Raw genomic sequence first — 20,365 nt, 5'->3', positions numbered from 1 at the left:
CCCGCCCGCCCGCCAGCCCGCCCCGCCCTCCTCTGGGCTCCCCGCCCACCACCGCCCGCAAGCCCGCCCACACTCCTGGCCTCCAGGCTCGCCGAAGGCAGCCGGGGCGCAAAGCTGAGGCGCTGGACCCGGGGAACGCAAAGGCCGGGCCTTCCGAAGGGTATGCGCGCGCCACTGCGCGTGCGTGAGCGCGCGGGGGTGGTGCGTTTGTGGCCTGGGGCGGCCGGCGTGTGCGCACGCGCGCCTGGTCGGGGCGGTGTTTTCTCTTTCAGCCCGTGGCTACCCCGGGGGATGCCGGGAGTGAGGCCTTCCAGACTCCACGCGGTCGGAACCGGAAGGGATTCCAGGGAGTGCCCAGAAGGGGAAACCGAGGCCCAGAGACACTGGTGTCCCGCACCGACCATCGGTGTCCCGCACCGACCACACCGACATCTTCCCAAGCGCAGAGTGAAGTTACAGAATTTCAAAAATCATTCTTTGATCGTCCTAGTTGTTCCAAGTTCTGTTGCTTCCATAGGGGTGCGTTTCGTTATTTTCCCATTTGCAACTTCTCAGTAATTGTAATTTGCTGGAAAGCTCAAAGACTAAAGGGTTTTTTTTGTGCTTCAGTTACTGAATATTTTGATTAAAACTTATTTATTTATTTATTTATGGCTGCATTGGGTCTTCGTTGCTGCACAAGGGCTTTCTCTAGTTGTGGTGAGCTGGGGGTTACTCTTCGTTGTGGTGCACAGGCTCTAGGCACGTGGGCGTCAGTAGTTGTGGCACACAGGCTCCGTAGTTGTGGCTCGCGGGCTCTAGAGCACAGGCTCAGTAGTTGTGGCGCATGGGCTTAGTTGCTCCATGGCATGTGGGAGCTTCCCGGACCAGGGCTCAAACCCGTGTCACCCTGAATTGGCAGGCGGATTCTTAACCACTGCGCCACCAGGGAAGTCCTTGATTAAACCTTTTAAGCTGAATTTGAACAAAATGCACCAATGTAGAGGACTCGTTCAGTGTGACTAGGACACTTAAGTTGTTATGCAAAAGCTCAAACTTCCAAACTCCAGTTGATGATGATGAAATAAAATTCATATTTTATGGCGAGATAAGAAAAACATAAAACTTATCTGCTTGTTTGGTCCTCCTCCCTGCTCCCTTCCCCCACTTTTTAATTTATTTTTAAATTGTTTTACTTTTTTTTTGCCCACGCCGCATGGCATGTGGGGTCTTAGTTCCCTGACCAGGGACTGATCCCCCACCTGCTGGATTGGAAGCACGGGGTCTTAACCACTGGACCGGTCAGGGAAGTCCCTCTCCCTGCCCTTTAGTGTATATTGTGCATCCACATTTACCCGACCTCCTTGGGAGATAACCTTCTTTCTTAATCTCATCAAGGATCATTACTCCTTAGGAGATGACCTTCCTTTTTAATCTTAGAAGAGGCAGCCGTGACCCATGACCTACTACTTGTTTTGTACACGTAGATCTGGATTGTGTAAACTGTCATTTAACATATAGCCCTCTGTCTCAAAAACTTATATCCCTGTGCTTTGACCTCTAACAGGCAGGACAGTCCTTAGAGCTCTCTGAAAGACTTCCCAGGTAATAATCCTCAATTTGGCTCAAATAAAATTTTCCATTTCTTTCTTAGATCGACTGATTAATTTTTTTCATTGACATGGTGAAGAGACATGTTACAGGGAAAAACATGTTACTACCATGCTGAAGTGTTTTTTTCCATTTAATGTCAGCTTTGTCACGAAAATTTTGCCGTTCAGTTACTCTGTGAAAAAATATTTGTAAATTTTTGACAACTATGATTTCTAATTCAGTTTTACAGCTTGTTTGGATGTAATTCTTCACCACATCCAATTCCAGGTGTATTTCTGCTTCATGGGGTTCTTTTTTTTTTTTAATGGCCGTGCAGCTCGGCACTCGGGATCTTAGTTCCCCGACCAGGGATTGAACCCAGGCCCTCAGCAGTGAAAGCACAGAGTCCTAACCACTGGACCGCCAGGGAATTCCTGAGGGGTTCTTAATTTAGTAAGAATGTTAGTCCCCCTATGCTGTGCCTGTTGAACGTTATGTGAGTATTATCACCGCAAGAAAAAAATGTCTTTGGTGTTCAACTTATATTAGCTGAGTAGCATTCACAATGATGTTAGTTTTGCACTTTGGAGAGAATGAACTTCCAAAAGCTTAATTTTGATTCCATGAATCGGAGGCAAGAAATGGCAGCATCTAATGACTCTGATAACAATATGGCATCCACAGTGGAATAATTCCTCAGCCAGTGGAGCCAACACATTAACAGTGGAATGAGCACAAGAAAACTTGGAATTAGAAAAACGAGTGAAGCTAATGTATAAAAAGTCATTTGATCTAAATGAAGAGTCATGATTTACAGAATGAAATGTCAACCCGCTTCTGCAGCTTCACATGTTAATTCATTTTGGGGCACAGCCTTCTTAAAATAATTACTAACTTTTGAAGTCAATGTGATACTTCTGAATGAGAATTGTGTCATCTGGTTTGGTTTTCAGTTAATATCTCTTTGGCGCCCGGGGTGAGATGTAAATGTCCACAGACATTCTGTCGAAGTTTCAATTTCATAATCGACTCTGAAAAATGGAAATATAAAATTTAATTTTAAATTAAATGTGGACTTTAAAAAACGTTTATTGCTCCTGAAAAGGTTTATTGCACAATAAGACAAAAAATACTAGTAAACAAAATATAAATAAAAAGCTGTGGATTTATACCGTGCAAGAGGGCACAAAACCCTCAGAATAGCAAAAGTGTCCAGACTTCTCTATTCAATCTGCAGCAGGACCACTCAGCCTCTGACTCTTACATGGGACTCATGCACACAAACTCCGTAATTTCCCGGAGGCTTCATGCATCTTGGAGGCCACAGAACAGGCACAGCTCAGGTGGTAGGTAGGCAGGGGCAGCAGGACCTCACGGTGAATAGTTAGTACATAATATTATAACTAGGTAAGAATGACTGTGTACTTCACAGGCCTGATCACTAATAGCAACTATGTTATATCGTTTATCTTGCCTTATAGTCTGTGCCTATACAGATATATATCACACTTACAATAATTATTTTGTTATGAGCAAATATATGTTGCACTGGCTGAAAACCTATCTGTTGTCTTAGCGTCTGCATCTTCCTCGCCCTCCGTATCAGTCTGTAGTTTACCCACTCCATGGGACAGTAAATCCAACTCAAACTGGCTTAAGGAAAAAGGGTATTTATTGGCTTCCACAGAGTTATGGACTGGATGATTGTGTTCTTCCGAAATTCATATGTTGATGCCCTAACCCCCAATGTGACTGAATTTGTAAATAGGGCCTGTGAGGAGGTGATAAAAGTTAAAGGAGGCCATAAGGGTGGGGTCCTAAACCAATAAGTCTGGTGTCCTTCAAAGGAGAGGAATAGATACCAGAGCATTCTCTCTCTTCACCTAGTGAGGACAGAGTGAGAAGGTGGCTATCTGCAAGCCAGGAAGAGAACCCTAACCTGCACCTTGATCTTGGACTTCCTAGTCTCCAGAAGATACATTTCTGTTGTTTAAGCTGCCCCGTCTGTGGTATTTTGTTATGGCAGCCAGAACTATCACATAACACATAGCAAAGGAGTTCAGTGGACTTCAGGTTCAACTTGATCAAGGAGCACAAACATCACCAGGATCTACGTTTTCTGTCCTTGTCTCAGCTCTGCTCTTCTATGCATTGGCTTCCCTCTCTGATAGGCTACCCTCTTGTGTGATGAAGTAGCTGCAATAGCTCCAGGCTACATCCTGCCAGGGATCCAGTCCCACTGGGAAAGGGAGCCTGAGTCTCACAGATTTTCTCTCACACTGGTCAGGTCCTGTGAATGTCTCTGACCCATCCCTTTGACAGGGCAGGCCTGTTTCTCATTCTCCTCCCCAGATGCAAACCCAATCGAATCAGATCCCTACTTGAAATCTTTTGTGATTACCCAGTGCCCAGGAATAAAAACTCAGCCCTTCATGTGACCTCAAAAGTCCTGCATGGTCCAGCTCTGCTGACCTCTTTCGCCTCCTTTCAGCACACACTCTTCTCCTCAGTTTTGAGCCCCACCTTGCTGGCCTTATTCAGCTTTAGGACTGCAATGCCTCACCATTGCCTCCAGGGTTTTCACGTGCTGTTCCTTCGGCCTGGGAGCCCTTGCCCTCTTCCAACCTTGTTAATTCCAACTCATTCTGCAGGTCTCAGCTGAAATGTTGCCTCCACAGGGGGCCTCTGAATATGCAGTTTTAAAATTTATTTATTTATTTATTTGGCTGTGCTGGGTCTTGTGGCATGAGGGATCTTTGTTGCCACTTGCGGGATTTTAGTTGCAGCATGAGGGATCTTTAGTTGTGGCGTACAGGATCTAGTTTCCTGACCAGGGATTGAACCCAGGCCCCCTGCATTGGGAGTCTTAACCGCTGGACCACCAGGGAAGTTCCTGAAACAACAACAAAATTTTTTTTATTGGAGTATAGTTGATTTACAATGTTGTGTTAGTTTCAGGTGTGCAACAAAGTGAATCAGTTATACATATACATATATCCACTCTTTTTTAGATTCTTTCCCTATATAGGTCATTACAGAATATTGAGTAGAGTTCCCTGTGCTATACAATAGGTCCTTATTAGTTACTTATTTTATATAGAGTAGTGTGTATATGTCAATCCCAATCTCCCAATTTATTCCTCCCCCTGACTTTCCCCCCGGTAACCGTAAGTATATTTTCTACATCTGTGACTCTATTCCTGTTTTGTAAATAAGTTCATTTGTTTCATTTTTTTAGATTCCACATATAAGCGATCCTGGGCATATATCTAGAGAAAACTATAATACAAAAAGGTACATGCACCCCAATGTTCACTGCAGCACTGTTTACAATAGCCAAGACATGGAAGCAACCTAAATGTCCATCAACAGATGAATGCATAAAGAAGATGTGGTACATATATACAATGGAATATTACTCGGCCATAAAAAAGAACAAAATAATGCCATTTGCAGCAACATGGATGGACCTAGAGATTCTCATACTGAAGTAAGTCAGACAGAGAAAGACAAATATCATATGAATATGCAATCTAAGCAACATAGAGTCACGTCTCTGCTTCACTCACCACTCCCCCCACCCCCCCCCACCCAGGGATAAGAAGAGAGGAAAAGAGAGCGTTTGGGGGAGAAAGAATGACCAAGGCACAAGGTGACCTTTGGTCCTGAAAGCTTCTCCTGCTAGGAGCTGTGCTGAGGGTGCTTGTAGAAAATGTGTTTTTCTTGCACCATGGAGCCTGTTCTCAACCAAAGAGGCAGTGATCTGCTTCCACGCTAGGGGAACGAGTTGGCTGGTTGCGCTGACCGCTGACCAAGAGACCGTGGGCTTGTCTCCCAATGGCATCTTCCTAAGAAAATGTGTTAAAACCATGCCTCTCCCTTTGTTATCCTTTTAAATAGTTAATGCGTACAAGATTATAGTTGAAACCCTACGTAGGTTATTAACCAACAACCCTGCTCTGCTTTCCTCCACTAATTTACCTTCTATCCCCTGGCAAGGGGAGTCATTGTACTGGATTAGAGGTTTATTATTTCCATGCTTTAAAAATTCTTTCATTACATATGATTGTGTGTTTAATTAAACAGTACACTGCTTAGTTTTGTTGGTTTTTGAGATTAAAGATATGGAGTTATGATTTATGTGATATTCTTTTTTTTTTTAAATGGTCCATACTTTTGACCAGATTTAATAGCTTTATGTATTTTTGGCTGTGTTGCGTCTTCATTGCTGCGCGTGGGCTTTCTCTAGTTGTGTCGAGCGGGGGCTACTCTTTGTTGCGGTGCGCGGGCTTCTCATTGTGGTGGCTTCTCTTGTTGCGGAGCACGGGCTCTAGGCACGCGGGCTTCGGTAGTTGTGACTCGCGGGCTCTAGAGCGCAGGCTCAGTAGTTGTGGTGCACGGGCTTAGTTGCTCTGCAGCATGTGGGATCTTCCCAGACCAGGGATCGAACCCGTGTCCCCTGCATTGGCAGGCGGATTCTTAACCACTGTGCCACCAGGGAAGTCCATGGGATATTCTTTTCCATTCAGTGTTATGGTGTTTTATTTTGTTCAGACAGTTTTCACTCACAACATTTTAAATTTGTATTTATTTATTTATTTTTGGACATGCTGTGCAGCTTGAGGGATCTTAGTTCCCTGACCAGGGATCAAACCTGTGTCCTCGGCAGTGAAAGTGTGGAGTCCTAACCACCGGACCGCCAGGGAATTCCCACTCACAACATTTCTGACACCAAATGTGTGTGCTTTTTCCGCCACACCAAACATTTCTCCAACTCTTTATAATTTATAATTCAATTCAGTTCTGACACTATCTTCCTGGAGTTAGACAGGTTAAGGGCTCAGTCCCACAAGACTCCCCTGCTACAGATGCAAGTCACGTGTCCCAGGTTGTCACCTGTGCTTCTAACCAACCTGCTATAAATACAGGGGGGATCCCATGACCCCCTTCTTGGGTTCGATAATTTGCTAGGATGGTTCACAGAATTCAGGAAAGAGCTTTGCTTACTGTTACTGGTTTGTTATAAAGGATATAACTCAGGAACAGGCAGATGGACAAGATGCATAGGGCCAGGTGTAGGAGAGGAGCTTCCGAGCCCTCCTGCGTGTACCACCCTCCCGGCACCTCCTCACGTTCACCAACTAGGAAGCTCTCTGAACCTCATTGTTTGGGGGTTTTTATGGAGGTTTCATGACGTAGGCGTGATTGAATAAATCGTTGGCCATAAGTCAGGTGGTGGAGCTGCAAGTTCCAACACTCTAATTACACTGTGGTCTTTCTGGTGACCAGCCCCTCTCCTGAAGCCATCTAGGGGCCCCGAGCCCCCAGACATCTCATTAGCATACGAGAGATACAGCACTCTGGAGACTCCAAATGGAGCTCAAAGACCAAATACGTATTTCTTATTGAATCGCACCAACCTTGACAGTCCACACTTTTAAAGTATACAATTCAGTGGGTTTTAGTGTAGTCACAAGCTTGCATGGTGTGCAAACATCACCGTGGTCTGATTCCAGAACATTTCCATCACACATGGGCGTCAGCAGTCACTCCTCATCTCCCATCCCCCATCCTCCATCCCCCTCCCCCTCAGCCCTTGGAAACCACGAATCTACTTTCTGTCTCTGGATTTGTCTATTTTGGACATTCACAAAAATGGAACCATACAACACGTGGCTTTTGTGACTGGCTTCTTTCACTCAGCATAATGTTTTCAAGGTTCATTCGTATTTTAGCATGTACTTCATTTATATGGCTGAATAGTATTCCATTGTAGGGGTGTACCACATTTGGTTTGTCCATTGATAAATTGATGGGCATTTGGGCTGTTTCTACTTTTTGGCTATTATGAATAATGCTGCTATGAACATTCATGTATAAATTTTTGTGTGAATATGTGTTTTCAGTTTAACTATCTGAGGAAACACCGGCCTGTTTTTGTACAAGTTTTGTACTTTTTTTTTTTTTGCCTGCACCGAGCGGCTTGCAGGATCTCAGTTCCCCAACCAGGGATGGAACCCAGGCCACAGCAGGGAAAGTGCTGAATCCTAACCACTAGACCACCAGGGGACTCCCCAGTTTTGCACTTCTTTGGTTAAATTTATTGCTAATTATTTTATTCTTTTTAATACTATTGTAAATGGAATTTTTCTTAATTTCATTTTCAGATTATTCATTGTTGATGTGTAGAAATAGAACTGATTTTTGCATATTCATCTTATACTCTGTAATCTTGCTGATTTTATTTATTAGTTCTAACAGCTTTTTTGTGGATTCCTTAGGATTTTCTATATACAACCTCAGGCCATCTGCAAATAGAGATAGTTTTACTTCCTTTCCAACCTGGGTGCCTTTGATTTCTTTTTCTTGCCTAACTGTCCCGGCTAGAACCTCCACTGCAATGCTGGGAGCAGACATCCTGGTCTTGTACCTGAACATTATGTTTTAAACATATATCCCTATTGTTGCATGAGGTAATAATTAATTTCACTGTTATATAATATTTAATTGTGTGACTACTGCAATCTTCCACTGATTGACGTTTAGGTTACCTGCAGCTTTTTGCTCTTGTAAACACGAGGATATGAATATTCTTGTATGTTTCCTGGAACACATGTGTAAGAGCTCCTCCATTTATACCTAGCAGAGTTGATCCATATCCTCTCTGACTCTTACTACTCTTATCAGACTGAATTTTTGCCAGCCTCGTGTCACAGTGGTATGACCTTGTTGTCTTCATTTATATTTCTTTTTCTTTTTTTTTTTTTTTTTTCGGTACGCGGGCCTCTCACTGTTGTGGACTCTCCCGCTGCGGAGCACAGGCTGAGGACGTGCAGGCTCAGCGGCCATGGCTCATGGGCCCAGCCGCTCCGCGGCATGTGGGATCTTCCTGGACTGAGGCACGAACCCGTGTCCCCTGCATTGGCAGGCGGACTCTCAACCACTGCGCCACCAGGGAAGCCCTGTATTTCTATTTTTATTAATGAGGTTGAGTATCTTTTCAACTGCTAATTGGCCCTCCCGTTTCTTCTTTCGCGCTCTCTCTTTTTTAAAGTTGAGGTGCTGGCCTTTTCTTCTTATTGCTTGTAGCGTTTCTTTACATAATCTGGATACTAATCCTTTGTAAGCTAAACATGTTGCAAATGCCTTCTCCTGTCTGGCCTCTTCTGTATGGTATCTTTTCAAGAAGAGAACTTTCAGGACTTTCCTGGAAGTCCAGTGGTTAAGAATCCGCCTTACAATGTGGGGTCGCTGGTTCGATCCCTGGTTGGGGAACTAAGATCTCCCACACCTTGGGGCAACTAAGCCTGTGCGCCGCAACTACTGAGCCTGCATGCTGCAACTAGGGAGAAGCCCGCACACTGCAACGAAAGACCTTGTGTGCTGCAGCTAAGGCCCGACACAGCCAAAAATAAATAAATAAACATTTTTAAAAAAGGAGAGAACTTTCAAAAAACATTTTTTAATATTTATTTATTTAGGCTGCTCCCAGTCTTAGTTGCGGGATGTGGGATCTTCATGGCGGCATGCAGGATCTTTTTAGTTGCAGCATATGGGTTTCTTAGTTGTGGCATGAATGTGGGATCTAGTTCCCTGACCAGGGATTGAACCCAGGCCCCCTGCATTGGGAGCACTGAGTCTTACCTACTGGACCACCAGGGAAGTCCCAGAACTTTCTAATTGTAATGTAGTAAAACTTGTTCATCTTCTTCATTATTATTATTTTTAATACATTTATTTACTTTATTAATTTTTTTTGGCTGTGTTGGGTTTTCGTTGCTGTGCGCGGGCTGTCTCTAGTTGTGGCGAGTGGGGGCTACTCTTTGTTGCGGTGCGCGGGCTTCTCAATGCGGTGGCTTCTCTTGCTGCGGGGCACGGGCTCTAGGTGCACAGGCTTCAGTAGTTGTGGCACGCAGGCTCAGTAGTTGTGGCGCACGGGCTTAGTTGCTCCGCGGCACGTGGGATCTTCCCAGACCAGGGATAGAACCCATGTCCCCTGCATTGGCAGGCGGATTCTTAACCACCGCGCCACCAGGGAAGCCCCTATCTTTTGTTTAATTGTTGGTACTTTTAATGTCTTGTTTAAGAAATCTTTCCCTCTTAAGTTCAGAAATATATATTTTCCAGATCTACAAGTTGTCAAGTTTTCCTTTCGTATTTAAGTCTTAATGCATCTGAAATTGATTTTTTGGGGTGAGGTATGGGATAGGGACCCAATTTCTTTTTTTTTTAACATATGGATAAGCAATTTTCCCATCATTGTTTACTGAAAAGTCAACTCTTCCCCAGTGACACGTCATGTACCGCTGTCATCCCAAACGTGTGCAGGTTTCCTTCAGGCTCAGTGATCGTCAGCTGGTCCGTGTGCTCATCTCTATATGAAATTCATCCAATTTTCGTTTCTCTCGATTTTAGTAGCACTTGATTTTGGCTTGGGTTAGTTCTCTCAAATTATCCTTCTTCTGCAGAAGGGTCTTGGCCATTTTTAGCCATTTGCTTTTCCATACACACTTTTGGGAAAGTTTTAAATTACAGATTCAGTCATTAGTGGTAAGATGATTCTAATTTTCTATTTCTTCTGTGTCATTTGGTTAAGTTAGGGTTTTTCTAGGAATTTATCCATGGTATCTAAATTTTCTTTTTTTAAACATTTTTTAATTAAAAAATTTTTTTGGCCTCACTGTGTGGCATGCGGCATCTTAGTTCCCCAACCAGGGATCGAACCTGCGTCCTCAGCAGTGAAAGCGCAGTGTCCTAACCCCTGGACCACCAGGGAATTTCCTTTGGTATCTAAATTTTCAATCTATTGGCAAAATATTATATATACTGACCCTCCCAGAACTGCTTTAAAATGTGAATTTCATTTGTGCAAATATATTATGTATTTAATCTCTTAATCCTAAAATGGAAAGGAAAAGCAACAGATGGCATCTACACTTTATATGCCAAGATGCTCTCTTAGAGTTTGGAGAGTCTGGGAGCAGCGTACTGTGGACCAGGCCAGTTCCAGACTGAGGCAGAGCTGGAATCTCCTCCCCAGTCACCACAGCTCACAGAGCAAGGCCGGAACAAGCTGGACTGTGGGCCTTCTGCTCTCTTAGAATCTGGAATTCACCTTGGATTTTGGAATCTGGAGAATAGGTAAGTCCACGCTCACCACCCCATTTCTCTTGCATTTGTGGGCTGCCCTGCTTCTCAGCTCATTTTCCAGTCCAAAGAGCCCGTATCTTTTGATCGTGTCTTCATGGGAGTTTTGGTAGAAATATCGTGTGTTGTGTGCTCAGAGGATGTTATCATTGTTTTTTCCTTAAAATTAAAAAAAAAAAACTGTGGTAAAAGATACATAATATAACATTTACTATTTAAGCCCTTTAAAAAAATACAGTTAATCAAAAGATACATGCACCCCAATATTCATTGCAGCACTATTTACAATAGCCAGGACATGGAAGCAACCTAAATGTCCATCAACAGAAGAATGGATAAAGAAGATGTGGCACATATATGCAATGGAATATTACTCAGCCATAAAAAGGAACGAAATTGTGCTATTTGCGGAGATGTGGATGGACCTGGAGACTGTCATACAGAGTGAAGTAAGTCAGAAAGAGAAAAACAAATATCATATAATATCGCTTATGTGTGGAATCTAGAAAAATGATACAGATGAACTTATTTGCAAAGCAGAAATATAGACATAGACGTAGAGAACAAACATATGGACACCAAGAGGGGAAGAGGTGGGTGGGATGAACTGGGAGATGGGGATTGACATATATACACTACTATGTATAAAATAGACGACTAATGAGAACCTACTGTATAGCGCTGGGAACTCTACTCAGTGCTCTGTGGTGACCTAAATGGGAAGGAAATCCAAAAAAGAGGGGATGTGTGTGTGCGTGTGGCTGATTCGCTTTGCTGTACAGCAGAAACTGACACAACACTGTAAAGAAATTATACTCCAATAAAAGTTAATTAAAAAAAATATAGTTGGGCTTCCCTGGTGGCGCAGTGGTTGAGAGTCCGCCTGCCGATGCAGGGGACACGGGTTCGTGCCCCAGTCCGGGAAGATCCCACATGCCGCGGAGCGGCTGGGCCCGTGAGCCATGGCCGCTGAGCCTGCGCGTCCGGAGCCTGTGCTCCGCAACGGGAGAGGCCACAACAGTGAGAGGCCTGTGTACCGCAAAAAAAAAAAAAAAAAAAAAAAAAGTATATATATATATATATATATATATATATATAGTTAAGTGGCATTAACTACATTCACATTCTCGTGTAACCATCACCTCCAGCCATTTCATCTTCCCAGACTGAAACGCTGTACCCATTAGACGCCAACTCCCTGTTTCTCCTTCCTCCCCAGCCCCTGGCGACCCCCATTCTACTTTCTGCCTCTGTGGATTTGACTCCTCCAGGGACTCATATAAGTGGAATCATACGGTGTTTGTCCTTTTGTGATTGGCGTATTTCCCTCAGCGTAATGTCTTTAAAGTTCATCCATGTTGTAGCACGTGTCAGAACTTCACTCCTTTTTAAGGCTGAATCATATTCCATCGTATGGATAGACGCTGTTTTATTTATCTCTTCATCCATCGATGGACACTTGGGTCGTTTCTACTTTTTTTCTTTTTTTGCGGTACGCGGGCCTCTCGCTGTTGTGGCCTCTCCCGTTGCGGAGCACAGGTTCCGAACGCGCAGGCTCAGCGGCCATGGCTCACGGGCCCAGCCGCTCCGCGGCATGTGGGATCTTCCCGGACCGGGGCACGAACCCATGTCCCCTGCATCGGCAGGCGGACTCTCAACCACTGCACCACCAGGGAAGCCCCGTTTCTACTTTTTGACTATCGGGAATAATGCCCCTATGAACACGGGTGTACAAATATCTCTTCGAGACTGCTTTCAGTTCTTTTGGGTACGTTCCCAGAAGTTTCCTTAGGCTTTTAAATCACTTCATTAAACCAAGAAAGAAATCTGGTGTTTATTGTGTAATTTGGTATATTAATGTCATTTATAAAATTGTTCTTTCTCCTGTCGAGTGCATGGTACCAGAGGGTCTCCACATTACTGAGAACAGTGGCTATTAGCCTTTTTGTGGTTCTAGATTTCTTTGAGAATCTGATGAAAGCCATGGGCCACATTCCCAGAGAAACGCATGCATGTGTGCTCACAGGCACGTGCATGCACACACACACAGAACACTGATTATGCATCTAATTTCAGGGGTCCCAGATGCCCTGGTGCTCACTGACCGTGACCCCTGTGTAAAGGAACATCTCTCCTTTCATGATGACCGTCATGAGGAGAAATGGGATTTGAAACGCGCAAGTTTCACTTTCTGGGGGCTCATTTAGGAGCACGTTTCCTAACTTTGGGTGTCCTCCACACGCACGTCTCCAACTGCTGCTTTGTGTGCCGGAAGCTTTCTGTAGCTCCTTTACTTTCAGTCTTCAATACAGCCAGGGAATTTCTGAAAAAACGGTCTGATTCCAGTTACCTTTTCCACCGGCCTCCGCGCCCCCTACCGCCTCTGTCCTAACCACTGATGAACGAGAGGAAGGGGCAGTATTTAAGTTCATTTCCTGTTTATTATTAAAGTGATTTTTCACAAATGTTTAATTACATGCATATGTATGAACATGATGGAGAAAACAAAACTTGGAATATTTGAGGCAACTAAAAGAGAAATGTGGTTACATTGATATTTGTCACCCTTGCAGGCAGAGAGATCGCCAAAGCGCCTGTACAGTACCGCCAGCGCCTTCGCAGAAGCCCAAACTGAAGGCTGCGAGGACGAGGGTCAGCTCTGCGGTCCCCCACCCAGCCCCGCACCGCCCCCAGTGGTGTTCAGACAGCCTGTTTCAGGAGCCGCATGGGCTGGGTCTGCTCACTCAGACTGTTTAAGGTTTTGAGCTCAGTGGAATAAGAAGTTTCCCTGCAGATCTACGTGGCCTCTGGACTGAAATACAAAATACCTGCCATCAGCCAGCTTTCCCTTTTTTCCCCTACTTTTCCCCACGCCTGTCCGCTGACGAGCTGGCAGAAGGGCAGGTAGGGGAGGGGCACTTGGCATCTTGCAGGGCTGTGCGCCGGCCTCGGCTCAAGGCACCCAGAGCCCCCCAGGGTGAGCGCCGAGCCATGGCCCGGCGTACCGGGCAGGCTCAGTTTGAATGGAAGTGACCTGTCCACCCGGGGAGAAGGCAGAAGGCCGTCTTTCTCTGAATGAGCTTTTAGCACTTGTTCCAGAGGGGGGAGGTCACTAGGTCCACACCCCCTCCTCCCTCTTGCCCTCTCCTTCATGTCCCCCCAGCCCGGGCCCTCCACTGCCAGGCTGCCCTGCTGAGTTTCCCCATCTGTAACATTCAGTGATCAGCATTTCACAGGGGGACGTTTCCTACTTCGGGATTAGACGGGCTTGGGTTTGATTCCCGATTCCATGAGTTCCTAACAATTCGCCTTGGGCCTGTCGCCGGGCCTCCCAGCCTGAAGAGCACTGAGCACGTGCACATGTTATGGGGCTGAGCCCCGGGGGTTTGGCGGGGGGCGGGGGGGGAGGGAGGCGACTCTGGCCCTTCATTGCTTCCTGTTGAGACTTGGGGGGACAGACAATTTCAGAGACTCCATCCAGGGGCTGGGAGGCCTCAGGGAAACAAAGGGTCCTGCTCTGGGGGGCCATCCGTGCAGGCTGCTAGGAGGGGGTGTGTGGCCACGCCCATGTCGCCTGGGCCCCTGCTGGTCTCCATGGAGCCAGGCGGGCCGGCCCTGTGGCTGGCACATAGTGAGTGCTCAGGACTCACTGCTGCAGGTGACGTGCGGGCGCTGAGGGGCAAGGGCAGCCCGGGAGAGCAGCAGATACGTGCTCGGTCTCCACCTGTGCGACGGGCTGTGTCCCAGACATCGAGTCCCTCTGCCTTTGGCCTGAATGACGTCGGCTCGGCGCTGTTGCTCTTGTCAGAAGGGCTGAGCTGCCACCACGTGGATCTCTGGCGAGGAAAGGGGTCCCTGGTATAAGATGCAGTTTGCCAGGCTGACAACCCCCCAGGCATGCAGTAGAGGAGGCAAACGCAGCCACGGTCCCTGGGTGAAGAGAAAGGAGCCCCCTTCCGGAGCACTGACCGTGCTGGGTGCTGGCAGCGGGCGAGGCGTCGGGGCGGAGACCGGTGTCCTGGGCGTGTTGGCTGGGCTCCCGGGGTCCGCAGTCCTGGCTTGTGTGCTTCTCTCTCTGCCCGGCCGGCTGCAGCTTCTCCTTCGAGGTGTCTTTCTTGAAGTGTAGCTTGGTGACCAGGCTCTGCTCTGCCCCTCCTGCAGGTGCCCTGCACCCCACCCGGGGTCCTGGGAGGCGCGGGAGGGAGGGATGGCCTTCTGACGGGAGTGCTGGGCTCTGCCACCCAGGCCTCCATCACCTTTATCTCTGTGACCAGAGGGCTTTTCAGGGCATCCTGTCAGCCCCTGGGCTATGGTCTCTCTGCTTTTCTAGGAGCCTAGCACACAGTAGGTGCTCAGCAAACTTTTGCTAAATGACCCAACTTAGTTCAGTCTCTTAGTTTTCAGCTGGGGCGGCAGAGGTGCTGGAAGTCTTATTCAGCCCCTGAAATGTCACTTAGGCCCCTGCTCCAGCTCCAGCAGGCGGGGGGGGGGGGGGGCTCTTGTCGTGGAAGAGGGGTGACCTTGGCTGTTCTTCTGGGAGAATGAGGGTTCAGGTAGGAGAGGTGGGTTTGTAAGCGGTGTGGGGAAGAGGGTCTCCGTGGGCCATCGCTCTCTGGAAACTTCTTGGCCTGGGGTCTCAGTTCTACTCTATCTGCGTGTCCCAAACCCATGGATGGCAGGAGGGAAAGCTGCCCGAGGCCACCACCTCGGGCCCCACGGCCCCCTCCAGCCTGTCACCACAGAGGCGAAGAGCTGGGCGGGACTGAGGAAAGAGGCCACCAGCCCTGGCAGGTGCGACCTGCTGTCTGACCCTAAACGGAGAGCCCCGGGGGGAGGAGGGGGGCCAGCCCCGCGCAGCAGCTGCAAGGCACAATCGGGAAAAAGGAGCCTAGTTCGGGGAAGCAGATGAGGCGACTTCAACACTCCCTCGCTGAGGGCTTGGCCACTAGACCTGAGCAGATGCCTTCCCTTTCCTGGGCGCATTTCCATGGAAGCAGAGTGTGCCAGGAAGTGCCCAGCCCATGGGGCAGAGGTCCCTCAGTCTCCACTGCCATCCCTGCAGAGCTGCTCCGGTCGCCCCAGCCTGATGCTCTGCTGGGCCAGAACCAAGCTCATCAGAATCGCCAGGCCTTGGCCCCTGCTTTCCGCCCTGGCCAGCGGGCAGGCTTTTGCTTCCAGCGATGTGTTGCTTAGCTCCTCTCCTTGGCGTTTCTCAACGGGCTGGCCCCTGAGGGTCCGTGCCAGGCAGGCCCTGGCTGGGATGGGTCTGCGGCTGCTCAAGGCCAACGTCCCATCCCGGAGTGGGCTGTGCTCCTTCTGGCTCAGCCCCTGGCAGCTCAGGCCTTCTGCACTCCTGTCTCGGCTTCTGTCCTTCCTCAGGACTCACCGCATAACGGCCCTACCTGGGCCAGTCCTTGTCCGCCTTCCCTTTTCTCTCCACCTCCACCTGGAGCCAGGTGGAATAGCCACCTTGTGTCAGCCAATCTACCACCTGCGTCCACGACACGGAAACACGAAGAAACAAGCTTTGTTGCCCGGGTAGATCTCCTGGGACCACCAGGCCCCAAAGTGTGGCGACAGCTCTGCGTTTAGTAAGTGGGACCCCCAGGGTTCCTAGCATGGGGCTGAGGGCTGACGAGGTTCAGGAAAGACCCCACCCCTGGACTCTGAGTCCCCTGATGGCGCGGCAGGTGGTTTTACTGGGGAGGGAGGGCTGGATGGTGACAGCGGGTGGCTGGCGAATTTGGATTGCGGGCTCCCTGGCACTCGAGACGGTGCGGGGCCCACGTCTGCACTGCCCCGTCCTGCTCTGCCCGGGAGACACGGGGCACGGTCTGACCACAGTGGTGGTGAGAGCCGTGGATCGGGGTGGAGCCACCGAAAGGGTGGGTAGGTTAGTGGGTATGTGGGTGGCAACTGCCGGAAACCACCCAAAGGAGCAGCAGGAAGTGTTCAAGAGAGATGAGAGCTCTTTCTGGTCCCCTCTGGATCAGAAACATCCTTTTTGAGAGCATTAAAAACCACCCCCAAAACCAAAAACCCTTCCCAGTGCCCTCCCCTGGGTAGCTATTGCTGGGGGCCGATTCCGGAGGACACACCTAATTTCTGGGGAGGACCAGGGGCTTGACGCGGAGGACAGGCCTCTTTCTGGAAACTGTGACTGGCCTTCAAGGACCGTGACCAGGGGAGGGGCAGTGTGGCCTGGACGGGGCTCCCCAGCTGACACTGCGCTACCGACCAAGTGCAGCGCCCTCCCCACTTGAGTTGGATTTTGGAAGAGAAGGTGCTGACGGCAGCATTAGTCAAGCTGGGGACCCGCCGCTGAGGACGCAGGTAACGGCGGTGAGGAACTCCAGAGCGCCGAGCCCCGCTGTGGACTGTAAGATCCGCCCTGACCTGTTCACCACCCAGCCCGGGACCTCCAGGCCTCACGCCCTCAGCGCCACAGCCATTCTCAAGGGCGTGCTCATCCCTAGCGGCACGCGTGGGTCTGGGGCGAGGAGGAAACCACCTAGAGGCGACCAGGATGGGTGACGGGAGTTCGTGTGAGGATTCGCCCGTGTTCTTGGGATTCTAAATGTCTGTTAACCCTAAAGCCACAGAGCACCTGCGTGTCCCGCGGCTGGTGGCAGCAGCAGCGTGGCAGTGGGCGAGGCCGCGGCCTGTCGGAGGTCCTCGCTAGCTCCACCCCAGGCCCTGGCTCCTGGCTGAGCGGGACACGGCGCAGCCCGGTCACACTCCAGACTTTGCTTCTTTACAGAGAGACTCTGTGAGGGAGGCCACAGGGTGCAGCAGAAAGAAGACGGCACCGGAAGCCGGGCCTCCGACAGCCGGGCTGCCTCTGCCGGGGGCGGCCCCCCCCGTCCCGGGGCCCGTTTTCCTCCCTGGGCCCCGGTGCTCAGCACAGCCTGTGCTCACGGGGCAAAGCCTTGCCTTCCGGTGGCAAGGCTCCTCAGCTCGAACTCCACGGTCACGGCCTCGGGTCAGACACAGGCCCCTTCTAAAGTTTACCACTGGGCCCCGTGACCCCAGGAAGGGGTCCCAAGGGACACTGCTTTCCACTGCATTCCACTGGAGGGCAACATGCTGGCGGAGCGTGGAGCCCAGTCCCCCAAGCGTTTGTACTCCACCACGTGTCCAGGGCCGACCTGCCTCACCCCCGGTCTTGGAGGCTCCTGGCCTTTGTAAACAGACGTGGCAAGTGCTTGGAGGAGCAGTTTAATCGGTCAGGGAAGCCAGCGACAGCTGGGAGAAGACGGGGCGATTAATATTTACAGCTGCTAAAGAGAATTCTCCTAAAGTACCCACAAATAGAAGTACGTATATCTTTATCTTTAGATTCATGTACACATAGTACTTAATTAGATGCTCTATCACGGGAAAGCAGCAGTCTACGGTTTCCTCTCCCAGCACCTCTTTTCTGTCCCATCACAGAACCCTGAGAGCCCAACCGCAACTCGTCCGTGTCCTGGGCCCACGGCCAGAGGAGCTGGCGGGTGTGGACGCCCTGCCAGCATCGACACTGGCTTATCATAGCCCCCCGACGAGCCTTCACCACCCCTGCTTCCACGGCCTGGCCTCCTGTCTTGGATTCTGCCTCTGAGAGCCCCCCTGAGACATGGCAGCCATGCCCCTCTCTCCCCTGAAGCACCAGGCAAAGGGCACGTGCAACCTCCAGAGGTCAGCTCTGCCCGGGACCCGCCTGGGTGGTGGCCGAGCGTCCTGGGTCCGGGTGGCGTCCGCTGGTGCCAGCTCAGGAGAGGGCGCTATTGGTGTCCTGGAAGGAGCAAGAAAGGCTGCCTTAAGCAACGTTTTCCCACGGGGGCGGCATCAGAGGAGTGCAGCCGGGCTGGGGTCTCTGCCTGCATATGTGGTCTCGCCCGCCACGGGCTGGCCAGCGATTCCTGAAGGGCAGACGCCACGGCGATTCCCAAGGCAGCGTGGAGGCCCACGGAGCCGCCTTTAGCTTCGACTGTGGAGGGGAGGAGCTCTCTCCTCCCCGGGTAGCCGGCACCCCAAGCAGGGCAGCTGCACCAGTGTTATTTGTAGGGTCGCAGGAACCGGGACACCTTGGAGCGCAGCAGTTTGATGAAGGACCGTGGGAACATCTCCTTGGACTCCTGGGCTGTGTACTTGAAGTAGTTCTGGGGATGCGCCAACACGTCGAAGAGGGCCTTGATCAGCTTCTTGTCCTGCAAGACACGTGAGGCCAGGGTGAGGGGCCTGGGGCCAGGCTGGAGGGCCCTGGCCGCTCGCCTCTGCGATGCCCGGCGCCCTGGAGGGGCCTGAGGGTGTCTGCAGGGATGGCGGAAGGGGGAAGAGGCTGGGCTGGCTGGTGTGTTTCAGGACCCTACAGACTCTTTGCCACGAATAGCTTTTCGGTTTTAATAGCCTAATTGGTTTTTTAATAGTCTATTCGTTTTAACTCTTGGAGTTCCAGTCACATTTTATCTTAAAAGGGTGCGCTGCAAAAACACAACAGCCAAACCCCCCAGGTTGAAAACCAGAGCACACGGAGTAGACAGCAAGGCTTTGGAGGCCGATAGGCCGGACTGGAAACCGCAGCTGCACCATCTCCTCCCTAGTGCCTTAGCCCTGGGAAAACGGCCCTGCTGCTCTGAACTTGAATTATTCATCTGAATGACGGGGTGATGACCCCTCCTCTTAGGGCTGGGCGGAAGAGGAAATGGAGTCTTGAGAGCCAAGGGCCTGGCCCAGGGGTGCTCGGCACAGGTGTGCCGCGAGGGTCCAGGCGGCCCACGCTCAGGCGCCGTCACTCACCAGCTGGGCACCCTCTCAGAGCCCAGCGTCATCATCTGTAAAGTGGGGCGATGCCACCTGGAGGAGAACCTCCAGTGACCGGCAGCCACCGCACCGCGTGCTTCCTGCCCCACGAGCTCATCATCTCAAGCGGCCGTCTTGGGGTGTGACTCGTCCCGGCATGTGTGAGCGGGCACACGCACGCACACGTGCACACGCGCAGACACACACACACACACACACACACACACACACACACACTCCCTCTCCCCTGTGTACACATGCACCCACGCCCTTGGAGACACTGGTGGAGTTCCTCCCATGTGTTGGGTGCAGTGCCAGGTGCCGGGGAGAGTGTTGAGGGGGCAGCCCTGTGGTTCCTTCCCCATGTGGGGGGGACGGGGCCCAAATAATCACAGGACAGACCTAAACTGCAGGCCTGACGGCCAAGAAGGGGGGCCACCTGGGGCCCTCAGAGCGCAACCTGGCTCGGGAGGTCCAGAGGATAGGACGCCTGGGCTGAGAGCAGCAGGGACGGGAGGACGTCCACTGAGGAGAGGATGGGGCGAGCGTTCCTGGGAGGCCGTGGCCAGTGAGGTGGGGAGCGGAGGCCTGAGAGCCGCCGTGGAGGCAGGTGGTAGCTGTGCCAGGCTGGGCCTCGCTGGCCAAGGCTTGGTCCTGAGAGATGGGAACACTTCTAGCTCTGAAAAGATGCTCCCAGCTGCAGGGTGGAGCTGAGGACAGAGGGCCGGGGCGAGGACGAGAGAGGGCCGGGGCAGGACAGAGTCGGAGAGGCCAGGACGACCCTCTGGTTCCCACTAAACAGACAGGTGCCTGAGGAGGGCGACGAGGGGCTTCGTGCCCCGAGACCCCCAGGTCTCATCCG

At 50.4% G+C, this 20,365-nt stretch overlaps 1 protein-coding gene across 5 annotated transcripts in view; it reads right to left on the bottom strand.

The window, feature by feature from the left end:
- Positions 1 to 13,162: 13,162 nt before the first annotated feature.
- SCUBE1 (signal peptide, CUB domain and EGF like domain containing 1) overlaps positions 13,163 to 20,365 on the bottom strand; it is a 131,067-nt gene continuing 123,864 nt past the window's right edge. For 4 of the 5 annotated variants that reach the window (XM_030855708.3, XM_060306272.1, XM_060306271.2 and 1 more), the window contains one exon: positions 13,163 to 18,911. In XM_030855708.3, the coding sequence (XP_030711568.2) occupies positions 18,759 to 18,911 (153 nt within the window). In that variant the 3' untranslated portion in view covers positions 13,163 to 18,758. The remainder of the gene's footprint in view (positions 18,912 to 20,365) is intronic. The other variant, XR_009565479.2, reaches the window with a different exon arrangement.

The sequence above is a fragment of the Globicephala melas genome, chromosome 10 (genome assembly GCF_963455315.2).
Source record: "Globicephala melas chromosome 10, mGloMel1.2, whole genome shotgun sequence".
In the NCBI taxonomy this organism is placed as follows: Eukaryota; Metazoa; Chordata; class Mammalia; order Artiodactyla; family Delphinidae; genus Globicephala; species Globicephala melas.
Note: the sequence above shows the minus strand (reverse complement) of the source record. Positions and strands in the feature narration are given on the sequence as shown.